This window comes from Pollicipes pollicipes, unplaced genomic scaffold (assembly GCF_011947565.3).
Source record: "Pollicipes pollicipes isolate AB1234 unplaced genomic scaffold, Ppol_2.1 Scaffold_4002;HRSCAF=4701_pilon_pilon_pilon, whole genome shotgun sequence".
NCBI classification, from domain to species: domain Eukaryota; kingdom Metazoa; phylum Arthropoda; class Thecostraca; order Pollicipedomorpha; family Pollicipedidae; genus Pollicipes; species Pollicipes pollicipes.
In genome coordinates, this window is record NW_023596420.1 from 44,790,480 (window position 1) to 44,805,054 (window position 14,575).

General features: G+C 54.6%; 2 protein-coding genes across 2 annotated transcripts; one reads left to right on the forward strand and one right to left on the reverse strand.

The window, feature by feature from the left end:
- Window positions 1-399: 399 nt before the first annotated feature.
- Window positions 400-1,293, forward strand: Tbcc (Tubulin-binding cofactor C; the record flags this gene model as incomplete). The annotated part of the gene is made up of 1 exon (XM_037217620.1): window positions 400-1,293. A coding segment is annotated over one exon (807 nt), but the record flags the coding sequence as incomplete, so codon positions are not given.
- A 167-nt stretch (window positions 1,294-1,460) lies between these two features.
- On the reverse strand, window positions 1,461-13,346 carry Amnionless (amnion associated transmembrane protein). Its single transcript, XM_037216856.1, has 12 exons — window positions 13,277-13,346; window positions 12,582-12,721; window positions 7,379-7,511; window positions 6,945-7,150; window positions 6,563-6,673; window positions 6,218-6,338; window positions 5,430-5,633; window positions 4,931-5,096; window positions 3,975-4,152; window positions 3,241-3,432; window positions 2,758-2,859; window positions 1,461-1,976 (listed from the first exon to the last, which is right to left on the reverse strand). Exons 1-12 carry the CDS (start codon window positions 13,311-13,313, stop codon window positions 1,809-1,811), a joined length of 1,758 nt encoding a protein of 585 aa, XP_037072751.1. The 5' UTR covers window positions 13,314-13,346; the 3' UTR covers window positions 1,461-1,808.
- Window positions 13,347-14,575: the final 1,229 nt, after the last annotated feature.

A 14,575-nucleotide genomic window follows, 5' to 3' on the forward strand; every position in this document is an offset into this window, starting at 1 on the left:
AGTTTGTTGGCTGCTGAAAGCAACACCTTCTCTGAAGCTAGCAGTGAGGCACTGAGCTGATACCTGCAAATCACCAAGCACCCTATCACTTTGTCAGCTGTTTGCCGGAGTCAGTGCCCTCCTGTCATGACAGACGTGGTTGGGTCGGGCGATGCTGGGGCGCCTCCACTGCCGCCCGCCGACGTGATCGGCTCCTCTCAGTCGATCTCAGAGCGGCAGCGGGAGCTGAACCAGCGGCTGGACGAGCGGCACCGCGAGCGACTGGAGGCGCAGGCGCAGCGGCGCCATGAGCGCGCCGCCGACGCCGTCGAGTCGGAACGCGCCGACCACTTCTGGGCGGCGCTGGAGCGCGAGGAGGCGGCAGCGCGCGCCGAGCTGGCGCTGGCGCCGGACGCCGGACGCGCCGCCATCGGCGACGCCCTGGACGCGGCCAGCCGCCGGCTGCAGGCCGTGCACCGTTTCATCGCCGACGCGGCCGCCTTCCTGCCCGCCTACGAGCTGCGGCGCGCGCAGCAACGCGCCAACGAACTGCAGGAGCACGTGCGACAGCGCCAAGACGAGTTGGTACCGCGCCAGCGGTTCGGTTTCCGCGGCAAGCGCGCGGCCCGCGCCCAGCCAGCGGAGGTGACGACGCAGCCGAAGGCGACCCCGGCGCCGGCCGCGCCGCCGCCGCCGCCGGCCGATGAGTGCGGCTTCCGTGACCGGTCGGACGCGCCGCTGCAGCTGCGCGGCGCCGCCGTCACGGGCCGTGACGTGACGCTGACGTGCCTGACGCGGTGCCGCGTGCGCGTGACGGGCGCGCCGGCTACCGTGCACCTGTCGCACCTGCGCGACTGCCGGCTGCTGCTCGGCCCGGTGGCGACGTCCGTGTTCTTGGAGGACTGCCGCGGCTGCACGCTGGCCGTCGCCTGCCAGCAGCTGCGCGCGCACACCAGCGCCGACTGCGACATCTACCTGCACGTGACGAGCCGCGCCGTGGTGGAGCACTGCGAGCGGCTGCGTTTTGCCCCGTACAGCCTCGGCGGCGAGGACGTGCGCGCGGACTGGGCCACCACCGGTCTGAGCGCCGACAGAAACAGCTGGAATGACGTGGACGACTTCAACTGGCTCTCCAAGGCGCAGCGGTCGCCCAACTGGAGCATCCTCCCTGAGGAGGAGCGCCTCACCAGCTGGGAGGACGGCGAGGAGGACCTGAGTAAGGCGTAGGGCGCCTAGGAGATAATGCTAAAGAGAACGTGCGCTAATTCCGAATCACATCGTGGTGTGTCGTCCTGTTCTTTAGCGTTAATCGGCCTACGGCCGCAATAAATATTGTTTCACAATAAGTCCGTGCTAATGTGGGAGTTGCTGGAAGCAGCGCGACCCGTACCTGCTGCAGTATTCCGGTGCGTGTAAGCGTCTTCTGCGGAGACGGAACCAGGATATTCAACCCCGAGTTATACGTGATCATGCACAGGAAATGATAATAATAGGTATATTCCACAAGACATGATACACCTAAAGAGACAATCATGTATGTCAAGTATTGAGAATGAAGCTGAGTGATAAGTTTACCGGTATATCAAGCAGATAACTGGATATGTGGTTCACTGGACAGGGGGCAAGTGAATAATCAAATGGTGTACATTCCTTGCATGTTAGGTTTAATGCGTACGCAAGGTGTAGAATATCAGGCTACGAGCCGTCGAACCTGTAGTAAAGTCTTCGTAGACTCAGCTCTTGATCAACACAACAGAGCACCACGCACGTTTTACGTTGTGAGCAGGCCTGTAACAGTCTGCGTCCCACCGATGACATCGCGCGGCTGGTTAACAATCCGAGTCGTCGATGTCGATCAGCAGAACGCGCTCCTGAGACGGGTCGGCGGCGGCCCCGCCCGCCTCCGCGCGCGGCTCCGGGTCCGGACGCGCGGCGACGGTGCTCAGGCCTGGCTCCGCTGCCGCCGGCTCGCTTCCCGGGGTGGTGCCAGTGGAGGCCTGCTGGCGGCGGCGGCGTCACTGGTGGGGGACCGCATGCTGGAGCCCCTGCCGCGCTGATGCGGCGGCGCCCGCTCGTGGGCGAGACTGCGCACCAGGCGCTGGACCCTTTCAAAGGCGCTGGAACTACCTCGCGATTTCAGGCGAATTTGCACAACACATCCATAAGCCTGTGCTAAGTTACGTAAGTTGTTCAGGCCATTAGCGAGTAACACTATTCACATAGATGAGGCAGTAGTATTAGCCTCATTCCTCTGATAAAAACCAGGAGAATGGAGATATAGTTGGATTGATATTTCGGTAACATTCATTGGTCTAGATAATGGAAGAAGTGAATGTTCACTTCTGCGACTTACTTCTGCCATTGTTTTGGTAAAGGCATGTTGCCGAAATATCAACCGCATATCTCCATTCTCGTGGTTTTATCCGAGGAATGAGGCTAATACTACTGTCTTATCTAAGTCTGCGCTAAAGGTAAAATAAAACAGGGGATTTGGTTTCCCGTCCCGAAATAGCAGAAAAGTATCGCCCCCCGCTGCGTACCAACGTATATAGTCTGTTTCTTTCCGCGGAGCTGATCAATGAAAGTGCTTGTAGGCACGCCAATTATGACACGAGCTTAGCACACATCGCATCGGCCCTGGCGGCTGGGCAGGCTGAGCCTCGGCTACAGCCGATGGTCACACGACGTGCAGGTCTCGTGCCAAATGATCAACGAGTGCTGTCCTGGCGGGGACAGTGCCAGCTCTGGCGCGCCCGCGGCGGCCCATCACAGTCCCACCTTTGCGTCCACCTCGTCGACGGTGATGTCGGGCACACCAAAGAAGGGGTTGGCCACCGACTTGCCGTCCGGGGTGAGGAGGATGGCGGCGCCGGCCGGCACCTGGGGCACCAGGGATGGGGGCTGATCACTCATTACTCGCTAGTCGTCACTGCCTGCGTGTTGCGCATGCAGTACGTGTGTATGAGATAGCCACAGTTGTGTGAGCGATGCATGCGCCAATGTGCAATGTTGGCATTTGTGGCGTAAGTCTATCATTGGAAAACTTGACGCGAAGAAAGCGAATGTGCACATTTAAGTGCCTCGGACAACGGTGAGAGGCGCTGGACGGGCAGAATATTATCACAACATTAGGAACGTCTTCTGCACTTGATGAACAGTCTGGTCAGTTTGTGTGGAAGCTGTTGGTGAAATTACCCTGATCCCCTCCCTCTGCATCCGTCTCCCTCCGCCCGGTGTCTCCCGATGCGTCCCATTTCTCACATTTTCGTCCTCCACCCTCTGGTCATTGAACATGGGATTGTCGAAGGAGCGGCCGGTGACGGGCGGCGGGCGAGCTGCAGGTGGCGTCGACTGCTCGGATACACCGTGCTCGACGGACGCGCCGGTCTCCGCGGTCTCGATCGATACGGAATCCTGCACCTCCTCCAGCTCGGCCCGCTGCCCCAGCTCCACCTGTTAATAATGGAGACGGGAGCTAGCGCCATCTCTTGGCCGCAGCGGCGAAGTGGCATTTCGTGGTTTTGTTTTCATTACGGTAATGTGCGCACCAGCCACCAACGCATTGCAAACGCGATTAAACTCAGTAGCACAGAAATGCCAACACATTCTTCATTAGAAAGTCTGAGGTTGTCACCAATAACGGTGTGAAAAAAGATAATGGCTTAAGTCTGCTGCCTTCGAAGTTCGGTGTTGCTGGGAACAAGGTTGTGTCAATCCCCTGCATTAAAGACCAGACATGGGCGAACTGCTGGGATCCAAGCGCAGCCACGGCCTTGATGTGTTCCAGTCGGTGCCGAGGGAGCAGGATGTCTTTCAGCTTTTTCCACGCATGTCCCTGGTCTGTTACCAAGATGGTCTTTACTTCAGCGATGGACCGTTGTCTTTCCACTGACACGATCCGCCCTGATCTCTCTTGACACGTAGGTCACGGCCCCTGACCTTCCCCTGACGTGCCGGACGTGACCCCGACCTCCCTGCGATCCGCCGACTCTGACCTCTCCAGACGCGTCGTTCCTGAAGCGGGCGAAGTGGAACCGTGCGCCGGTCGCGTCGCCCAGCCTGCGACGCAGGTCCAGGCTGGGGAGGCGGGCCGCCAGCGCAGCAGCGCGCTCGGCCACGTGCCAGTCGGACGGCGGCGGCAGGTGCACCGGATCACGACAAGGCAGCGGCAGTCTGCGGTCACGTGACGCGTCAGACCGGGCGTCTGGGCTGGGGCCCACGACGGAACTGGAGGCTCTCGTTCTAAACATACACACCTGACTGAATGCAATGCCCAGTTTAGACTGAACAGCCATATAGATTAGTTACGTAGCATGCTCGTTAACATTAGAAGTCAAGCCATTCATGTAGGGCCCTCGACGTTATCCTTCAATGTTGAGTGACGGACCTTGGTTTGGCAGCGCGGGGAGGCATCTGTTCCCAACGATCTTAACATTTACCAAGTAGACAGAAAGAGCCTGTGATACTGTCTGTTCTGATCTACATGCATTCCCACGACCGCCAGCCGGGGACACCACCTATCCACACTGATCTACCCTCGTCCTCCCGATCGCTAGCGCCAGGGGCGCCACCTATCCATCCTGATATCCCTACAACCTTATCATAGCTAGCCGGTGACGCCACCTATCCACACTGATCTATCCTCGTTCTCCCGATCGCTAGCGCCAGGGGCGCCACCTATCCATCCTGATATCCCTACAACCTTATCATAGCTAGCCGGTGACGCCATCCTATCCACACTGATCTATCCTCGTTCTCCCGATCGCTAGCGCAAGGGGCGTCACCTATCATCCTGATACACCTACAACCTTACCACAGCTAGCCGGTGGCGCCACCGCGGGCGACGCGCAGCGTTGGCCCTCCATTGCCTGTCTTTGTACCCATGAGTTTGCATGCGCGGCCTACATGCCGCGGCCTGGCTTGGGGCGCTTGATCCTGCAAGGGCGCTTACCGCTTGGTCCACACGGCGAAGACCAGCAGTCCCGCCAGCAGGAGCAGGATCAGGACGCCGATGACGGCCCCGGAAGCGGATCCGGAGCCGGGGCCGCCAGTCCGCGGCGCGTGGCGTGGTCCCGACGCCTGGATCACCGCTGACTTTACACCATACTCGGCCGAGCCTGTCGGGAAAGCCACGGGGGCGGGATCTCAGCCGACTGCGCACCGCGCTTGCAGAATAACGTGCATGTGCGCGCGCCATAGCACGCGCACACACAGAACAAGACTGAAGCAGGGTCGGAGGGGTCAGGATCACAGTCGACTGTACAGGTCACACAGGTCGACTGTACAGGTCACACATCTGACCGATGTGGTTCGTCGGTTGCTATGGCAAGCAGACCTGCCGTCGGCGCCGGCTCTCTCTCGCGCCTCTCTCTCCGAGAACCTTCACGCGAGCCTCCAACCGTCGCATCGGTGCCGCAGATCCACCTCAACGCTTAACGAGCCTATCTCACCGGTGAGCTTGTCGTACAGGGCGCGCGCGGTGCGGCGGCTGTCCTGCCGGCTCTCCGCCACGTCCACCAGCACCACCTGGATCTGGCGGTCGTGGGTGCGGCTGACGTGCCAGCGCAGCCGCCCCGGTGGCCCGAGCCGCTGCACCAGGTCACTGACCTCGGCGGACCGCAGCCGGCCGTCGGCTGTCGCCCTCACGAACGCCCCTGCGCGCCCGGTGCCGGTCAGGCGAGGTCGTGCAGGAGAAGGCCACGTGGTACAGGGCCGACTGGTGGGGTTCATCACGCGCTGGGTCGCATGCCCCTCGTGTGAAATGCAATGGACCGCGCGTTTTGTTACGCATAATGGATGTGTGCAGTCAGTTGCCATCGCCTGGGGTCGTTTTCCTTGCAATGCGTTCTTTCACTTCTTTCAGAAAGAGAAGCACACTGCCTGCAGAGTAGTACAGTGTAATATCTGTGAAACCATCGACAGGCCAGCAACAGCCGGACAGGATCGAGACCCGCAAAACTATTTGCAATTGTAATCAAAAACATTTTCCGACGCACCGTTAGCCAAAGGTTATCTGTGTTGAGCCGCACATATCATGTGATGTACTCCAACAAGAACAAGTTTGAATGAGCGGTTTGTGGAACACGATGGAAATTTAGTAATCATAGACGTTCACGAAAAATTCGTGCAGCGCCCTGGTTTCTAACCCGGCACACGCCAACTTCCTTGCGGCACCCTTGCTATCCACAAACCGCGCCGCTCCAGATTACGGTTTCATCTGACTGGTGAGTGGACTGACCGCACATCTTGCAGCAGTGCCCGGCTGGCTGGACGGCGTCGCCACACAGTGCCTCGTCACACGTGGTGGCGGCGCAGATCGCAGACAGCACCGCCTGGCGGTCATTGCCGCAAACACAGCCCTGCAACCGAGCAGCAGTTCATGAGCCTAAAGGATGTGTCAAGTACGAGCTTTTACCCGTGCAGCCTCGCATACATAGGTCATTTGCGCTGAATAAGCTCAAGCAGACGAGAGACATACGCTATTCTGGAGTATGACAGACGGGCAGAGCACAAACCAGAACAGATCATAGGGGAGTGCGGAGGGGATCGTGTTTACTAAATGAGCTCGCTCCGGATGGCTCACTTCGGGGTCACACGGCGGCGCGGCCGAGATGCTGAACTTGTCCCGGACGTCGAACAGGGCGCGACCCATGCTGCTGTTGCGGAACGTGCCAAACCTGTCGTTGTTCATCCCCTGCGATTGAGAAGCTGTGCGATCATACCTCGCCTCAGTGGGGGCTGCAGGTGCGCGGTAGGCAGTTGTAGTGGGTACATGTGACTTTAGAGATGGATAAGGGTCTGCAGGCCGTAAAGGTCGAAAGGGTCTGTAGATTACAACAACTACGGTTAAGACGGAACAGCACTGCACAACATCAACTCAAAGACCGCATAATTCATTGTTCAGTTTATCCTTTGATGATGACGCCACGTTTGACCCCGGGTTCCCCTCCCGCGGGCTTCCTCACGTGTGGTCCGATGGTGAGCGCGGTCACGGCGACGGGCCGCTCCACGCGCGCCCGGTACGTCATGTTGTCCGGGAAGAGCACCGCGTCCTGTGGACACGGCACGCGCTCGGCGTGCGGCACCGGCGACGGTAGGGCGGCCTGGTGCCACGAGCTGGCGTCGAACCAGTTGTCACCTGGCGTGCGACGGAAGGCGACTGTGCTGCCACCTGTCGAAATGTGGCGATGAGTGAGTTTGTGGAATGTGCTGGTCCGTGCGTTCAGTACAGTTCCGGACAGTAAAGTCTTAAATTGGGAGACTTTGACCGAGATATACACTCCTTGGAAGTCCACAAACATGCTTGAAATGTAGAATACGTGGTCTCTAACGCTTCACCTGGCACCGCACAGGAAAGAATCTGCAGTATAAAATTTAGCCAGTACATGGGTCTGCTCACCAGCTCCTTTGCAGCGGCTGTCCTTCGGAGCAACGCGATCGGCGAACGCGACGTATGCGCCATTTCCGAGTATCATTTCACCGTTGTTCGGCAAAATCAGTTGTCGCGTCACCATCTTCTGATGAACGTACACCTGTTGGAGGAACGCATTTGGTGGCGGAAAGATGGTGTCATGTCCATGGGATCGAACTAAGAGGCAGCGACATGTCTCAGTGATGCTCTCAGATCTGACGTGACCATGGCGAATCTGAGTCATCCACCCTGTTTCCTCATGCACTACATCGTCCTAGATCCTGGGAACTCCCCGCTTCATTGGCAGAAAGCCGCGACCGTCAGCCATGAGGCGATCCAGCGGCCGGCCTAGCCGGAGTCCCGCCTGAGTAAACGCGTGGGCGCTGAATATGTGGAAGGGTTCAGTGGAAAAGATCTTCCAGATGTTCGCAGGCAATACTCTACCAGTCCTCTCTCATTTTAATCCCATAGGTCTGCACTGGTCAGTGCTGCCGGATAGGTCCCCAACCAAGTCGAACCAAGTTCAAAATCAGCATTAAGTTCCGCGAGCAAGCTATCAATGCCGCAGAGGCTATGCCACCGTGTGTTTGATAAAATAAATAAAAGCAAATCTTCGCGTTACATAAACGTATGAACATAGGACATAATTCGAGCCTAAAAGGGGCCTGGAGGTCATGCGCCTGACCTTCTCCTAAGTACCATTTTAGAAGCATGTGCCTACCAGAAAATGTTGATCTGAAACAAACAAGAGCTAGAACTATTGACAAATTATCAGAATGATTGCACATGCACGGTTGCATCTTTGAGCGGCTATCTATTTTGGTGAGTCCGTTTAAATCACAGTAAGCCGTGGATCAGTCGCCTATCTGACTGTCACTTGCTCGAGCGAAACAGGCGACAAAAGCCTTACGCGTGAACCACGCGTGGAAAAGGCGAGACCGACCTCTGAGCGTATACATTCGACGTTTGAGCGTATACCTTCACGAGCTATCTGGCGCACGGTGTACGACAATTGCAGACCGCATTCGCATAACTCTACAATGTGACTTGGTTGCTTCCTCCGAAAATTTCTCCCTACGCCCTAAAAAAATCCCCCTACGCCCCAATTCACGCACCGCGTGTGCGCCGCGAGAAATCAACGCACTGCTTTTAGCCGACGCGCTCCACAATGCCAATTATCATCATCAATCTGTGGATGATTGATCGAACAATGATCATAGTGGCCAAACGTCTATAAATCACCTTACAAACGCTCTTACATATTCTGATAGACATCCGCCCCTTTTCTGTTGACGCCCTTCACATTTCATTTCGTAATTGGTGAAAGATGCGTTAAATGTTACGCTGGGTGACGTTACGCAACTGTGGCGCGCGGCGTATCTATCTGCCACTGACCACATGGTACTTTTCAATGTGCAAGTACGGTGATCCCGGCAGTACTACAATCCCGGGGCAATGCGCCGATTGCAACTGCAATCCCGGGCCAATGCGCCGACCCCAGCGGATGGGAGCATTCATAGAAACGTGAATTCGGGATCGCTGGGCATTCATACGGAGACCCTCTTGGCCTGGTGCGCTCTGACAGATGGGCACTTGGCGCCATTACCCTGCTCGGTGCATACGCTTCTACGAAATGTAAGCCCGGCCCAGGAATCGCTGACTCTTCGGCGGGTCCTTGTGATCCCTGGCCTTTTTCTATGTTTATATTATTAAAACCATGGTTTTTATGTAATGTACCATAATGAAAAGAGCGTTCTGCAGCATTGTTGAGATTACGTGCGCGTACCTGATTTCAGAACTGTTATATGTCATGTACTCCATTCGTACCTGCGTCGTATCGTACTAACGAGCATGCCTAACCTATAACTCTGTCGCTAATGTGTGGCGTTCAGTGGCGTGCCGGCCCTTGCCTGGTGTTTTTCTACGCATCCCATTAAACAGTCCGCAAGAAAAGAGTAGATTATTGAATACCGTGCAGCCTGAATTTCCGTTCGATGAGGCAGGACGCGTCATAGTCAGGTTCATGTTTCTACGTCAATATTTTTATCTTACAAGGTTTATGTGCTGTGTGCAGCTTGGGGGCGACTGTAAAACGTTCACGAGTTCAATCAAAATTTGCTTCACGATGGACTAAATGCGTCAAAAATGCGTCACTCAATGACTCCTCGCAGGTAGCGATGGAGAGAGACTTACGCGTCACATAGGCAAGGGTTTCTCACAGGTAGAGTGTAGTGCTGTGACCCGATGAGAAATTTCAGCGGGCCGACGAGTGATTTCGGCATAGTTCAGTGACGATAGAGAATATGTGGGGGGGGGGGGGGGGAGTATGTGCCAATGCCGCGGTGAGCCTTACACCAGGTGGCTTCTATTTACTGGGGGACAAATTACGCGGTTTGCGCGGTGTATGGCTGTGCCCGCTCAAAGTGAGAGGGTCCGATCGTTGAACATGACGTACAGATTGTGCGTCAGACGCCAATCCATGGACCTCTCTTAATATGGCCAGTAAACAATCATGCATGAGACGGTGTGAGTGTGTGAATGTCAGTTGCGGAATTTCGGCAAGTGGCGTTTACTGTCCAGCATGTTAGGGCGAACGCATCTTTTTCGTACAAGTCCATACATTGTCGGAGAGTCAATGTTTTCGCCATCATTTGCGGTCGCTCCCAGTTGGCCGGTCTATGACAGGGAATTGCCTCGCTGCTGGGTACCCGCGAGTTGATACAGTGAGTCGGCTACCCAATAGCCGCGATTAACAGCGGCGTGCATGATTAATCCAAGCAAATATGAGTTTTTATTTTTTTTCAAATGGATTGCTCCCAAGCAGCGCCCCTTCGGTGAGGTTGGTTATTAGTGAGTAACAGTCGCTATCTCTTGGCTATTATTAACCCGAGGTGGCCGTCTTCAATGCCAGAATGATAGGCCGGAGATGCCACCCGGTTTGAGGAGCTGACGCGTCGTGAAGCCCCAGTGACAGGATAAGTACGGGCGGCAAAATGAGGGCAAAATGCCACCAGTCTTTACGACATGCACAGCTGAACTCAATATAAATTACAAAATGTGGGTATTCCGACAAAGTGGCGCTACTACCTTGCTGATTATCATTTGAAAAATGTGCTTAAAACACACATTACACTACGTTATGTAATGCTACGTTACTTCAGAAAAACCATACAGGAACTTCAACGACATTACTAAGTCAGTCACGGCGCTTTTTGCTTTTATGCAAACTTGGCTATGCGAATCGCGGAATTGCCGGTTGTATCGGTGGCGAATCCGTCGCGTGATCATGATTATACTGATGAGAAATGGGAAGCCTTTGCTCCTAGTTACGCGGACGGCAAAAATAATGTAGAAGAAAACAACTATATGCAAAAATATCGCACGTCATATAATGGTAGCCAGCATGAGGGATGTCGCCAAGAGTTACAGTTAAAGCAAGAACATGTAATAAAACACAGAAACAAACGAAATAGGCAAAACTGGAAACATGTTTAAATCCAATCAAAATTGAAATCGTAAAAAACGCTAATGCTAGGCGCAAACTGTGCATGTTTTACTGGAAGTGTGGAAGCTGGTTCATGCATGGAGTGCCAACGCCGATCGATACCTCCTGCAAGAGCGTTGATAATTCTAGCGTTCAGCATACATTGAATTCAAAATGTATTTGTATGTTTTGTTTTTGCTCCAGGCGACAAGACAGTGATGAAAGCCGCTTTTCAAGAAATTGCAGAAATCGTCCCGATGAAACATGCAGGGCCGCATTGTAAGGATTTTCTTCGTGAGGGCTACAAAAATGAGATAATCGACTTGGCATGAGGGAGGAAATATTCATCTCAATATTTGTTAAGCATACCAGCTATAAGGAATGACATCAATTTTGCTGAACATTATGGTACTTTCGGACAGCGACAACAGTCAGCCCCCTTGCTGTCTGTTTATTAGCTGACCTCAGTGGTGTATCATAAGAAAGAAACCACCAGAAGGAAGGCCCATTTTTTCAACATTGACAAAGCGGTTACCTGCCTAGCTGCGATAGAGCTCATTCATATCAACGCGTATGATATCTTGCGGCCGGCTGCCGACCCTTGCGCAGGCTCATTCTGGTGATAATTAAGTGTTTGTGCCACTAGAGCACATGAACTTGCTAACGTGATGGCATAGAAGCTGCTGTAATCATTCGTATGGTTCTATACATTAGCGGGAAGATGACGGCAGCGACACTCCTATGCTGCATTGCACACTAAGGACAAGTAGCTTTCATGGCTTTGGAAATGATTTAGATGTTGTTAAAGGCATCTGACATTGTATGTCGTATATACGCCGTCCGTGGCAGGAGCTTGGTCAAAAAAGGGACTAAACTGGGAACTTTGAGCTCTGCCGTAGAGACTAAAATGGGAACTTTGAACTCTGCCGCGGAGACTAAAATGAAAACTGAGCTCTGCCGTGGAGACTAAAATGGGAGCTGAGCCCTGCCGTGGAGACTAAAATGAGAACTTTGATCTCTGTCGTGCTCAGTTTTGGTCCAGTGTGAAGCCAGCATTTATATCTGCTGCGAGGCACGCCTGGCAGGGGCAGTGTCCACGGTTACCTCATATGGCGCGGTGGAAGCGACTCAAACGAAACTCGGACAGACAAAAGGCTATGCTCGCTCTGCTGCACTTCACCAGTGTGTCTCAAACTTATCAACAAGAGATGCCAGTGGAGACTGAAGCGTATTTACCATAGCCCCGAAGGAGAACGAAATTCACAGAAACTTCAGGCTATGCAAAGAATGAAGTCCAAAGGTACGAAAAGGGGTTTAAAAAATAAGGGCCGTAAATCGTGCGTAAATCACGTCATTTTCCACGACCAATTCTCAATTTGAATTGCTGCGTGCCACTTGAGGCTCGCGTGCTGATAGTATGTGTGGGGCACCATCGACGGATTTTTCTGAGAATCGCGAAAGTGAGGCTGCCGGCTCGGCCGGTTCGCCCTCGATTCCCGGAGATCTGAACCTCGACCCATGAAGTTGATCGCCAGTGGCGAGGGATGTCGTACTCCGCGGAGATCCAGCGCCTCGCGTTGATTGGCGTTCTCGGCGGCGACGGTCGTTCGCTCTGACACCCTGACACCCACCCTGCAACGGGTCTCGCTTCTTCTCACACAGTCAACAGAGACAACACAACACAGACAACGACAAAACGATGCTCACCGCCAGTGCCTGGTTGGCGGAGAAGAGGGCCACCTGTCCGGCGCATGGGGTGCGCGCTCCTGCCCAGTTGGAGGCCGTGTCCACATTCAAGTCTCGACCCCAGGACTTGAGCGAGGCGGCGGTGGGGCCCGCGGCCAGCACTGCGTGCAACACACGTGTCACGAAGCTGTGATGACTTTGAAGTAGTGGTCTTTGACTTGCGGACACCTAACTGGGCCGGGATGAATGTTACATGACCATGTGTTGAGTTGTTTTCACTGTCTGCTGTGGTTTAAGAGCGCTGTCACTCAAGTATCTCATAAATGACCAATGACGTCACTACATCTACGGACTTATACCCATGATGGGCAAGTACCGTCACCGAACGAGCCCGGAATTCATTGTGCTGCATTATGTAAGCCGTTCACGATGTTTTGCGACGCTAAGATGGGCTTGTAAAACGGTCCAGAAAGGTTAAGAGGAACCAGTCATAAAACCGCATACGGTCGACCGTACATATCAACTAGCTGGAAATACTCTAGGCGGAGGGACCCAACGGCAGACACACGAACTGTAGGACACGAGCATTCCCCAGTGACGGCGAGAGACGGCAACAGGCACAGCCATATAAATGCCCAATGACCTGTTGGAGTTCCCCTCCAATGACCAAAATAGTTTGTTGGGCTCCTTTCGCTCAAACCTAATGCTTCAGTCACCTGAACTAAGCAGGAAGAGCACGGCGGAGCACGACATCTCACTGGGAGCACGGGGGCACCGTCACCGAGTTAACCACGCCGTTCCACACTGCACCGTGCCCCCTCCCCTCCTACCCAACTCGCCACAGCGTGAAATGCGAGCTGCTGGGCGGAAGCGGACACGCCGCGGTCGGTCGGACCGCGAGCCGGTATGAGCGGGGCGGACGAGCGCGGCCGTTACTGACACTCGTCGTCCGCAGGTCTCTGTCGGACTTGATCCATGCTGCAATACGCAGGTTGTCATGGATCAATTCTTTGCGATGGTTTCGAGTCAAAAGGAGCCATTTGGCGCATATCCCGCAAATGACGCTGTGAATTACGACTCTTTGATGCGTTGTGACGATTCAAAAGGCCTTTTTTGGAAGCATCAGTAAGATCATACCGCACGCAACGAAAATGCTTAAGTCACAGTTTATATACCAAATATGCAGGCGTTCGTATGCTCGTTCTGCTAACATCAAATGTTTCTGGCGTTTTATCACAATCTCAATTACTGTGCTCCATAATGATTGTTACAAACTGACGCGCGAGGACGCGCTTTGTTGTGACAGCAGCGTGAGTAAGAAAGTGAGGGTAAGCACCCAACACTGTTCTCCATATCACTACCAGCTGTTATGTCACGGGCTCGGTCGGCGCTTACGCCAGCCCTTTTGGCGAGCTAGCGATGGCGTCAACAGGCCCGCTGCTGGTTTATGGGGTGTTTTTGTACATACGTCAACGTCAAATTATACATACAATGAATGTGCAATCACACATCTGCAGGCAGAACACGTCAGCCCGTTGGCCTCAGGTAGCTCGCTGAACAGCAAGGACGGACGCGAGTACGGTCGCCCGGGCGAAACCCCTGTTACGTGACCTGTGGTGACCTGTGGGCGAGGTCACGCAGGGGTCGCGCCGCGGTCGCGCTGGACGGCCACCAGACAGACCGACGAACAGGCGGATGCGATTCCGCCCAGCTCCGGAGTGTTGGGTCCGCCATCGCCACCGGGTGTGCCTGTGCCGATGCAGGACAGGGTGGATGACTATGTAATGAACAGCGACCAAGACCTAACCTTGGAGTCACGGCGGCACGTCTTCTTCCTACTTGCAAGAAACAGCCTCTGAAAATGTCAAGCTTCTGCTAGGCTACATGTTTTGTAAACACAGTTCTGGCCCCGGTCGTATATTCTCAGTGGAGACAGCCACAGTGGCATTTGCGGCAGGTTTTGGGTCGGCGCTGTCGGCCATAAATCTGACTGAAACGTCATGGCGGACTTCCAA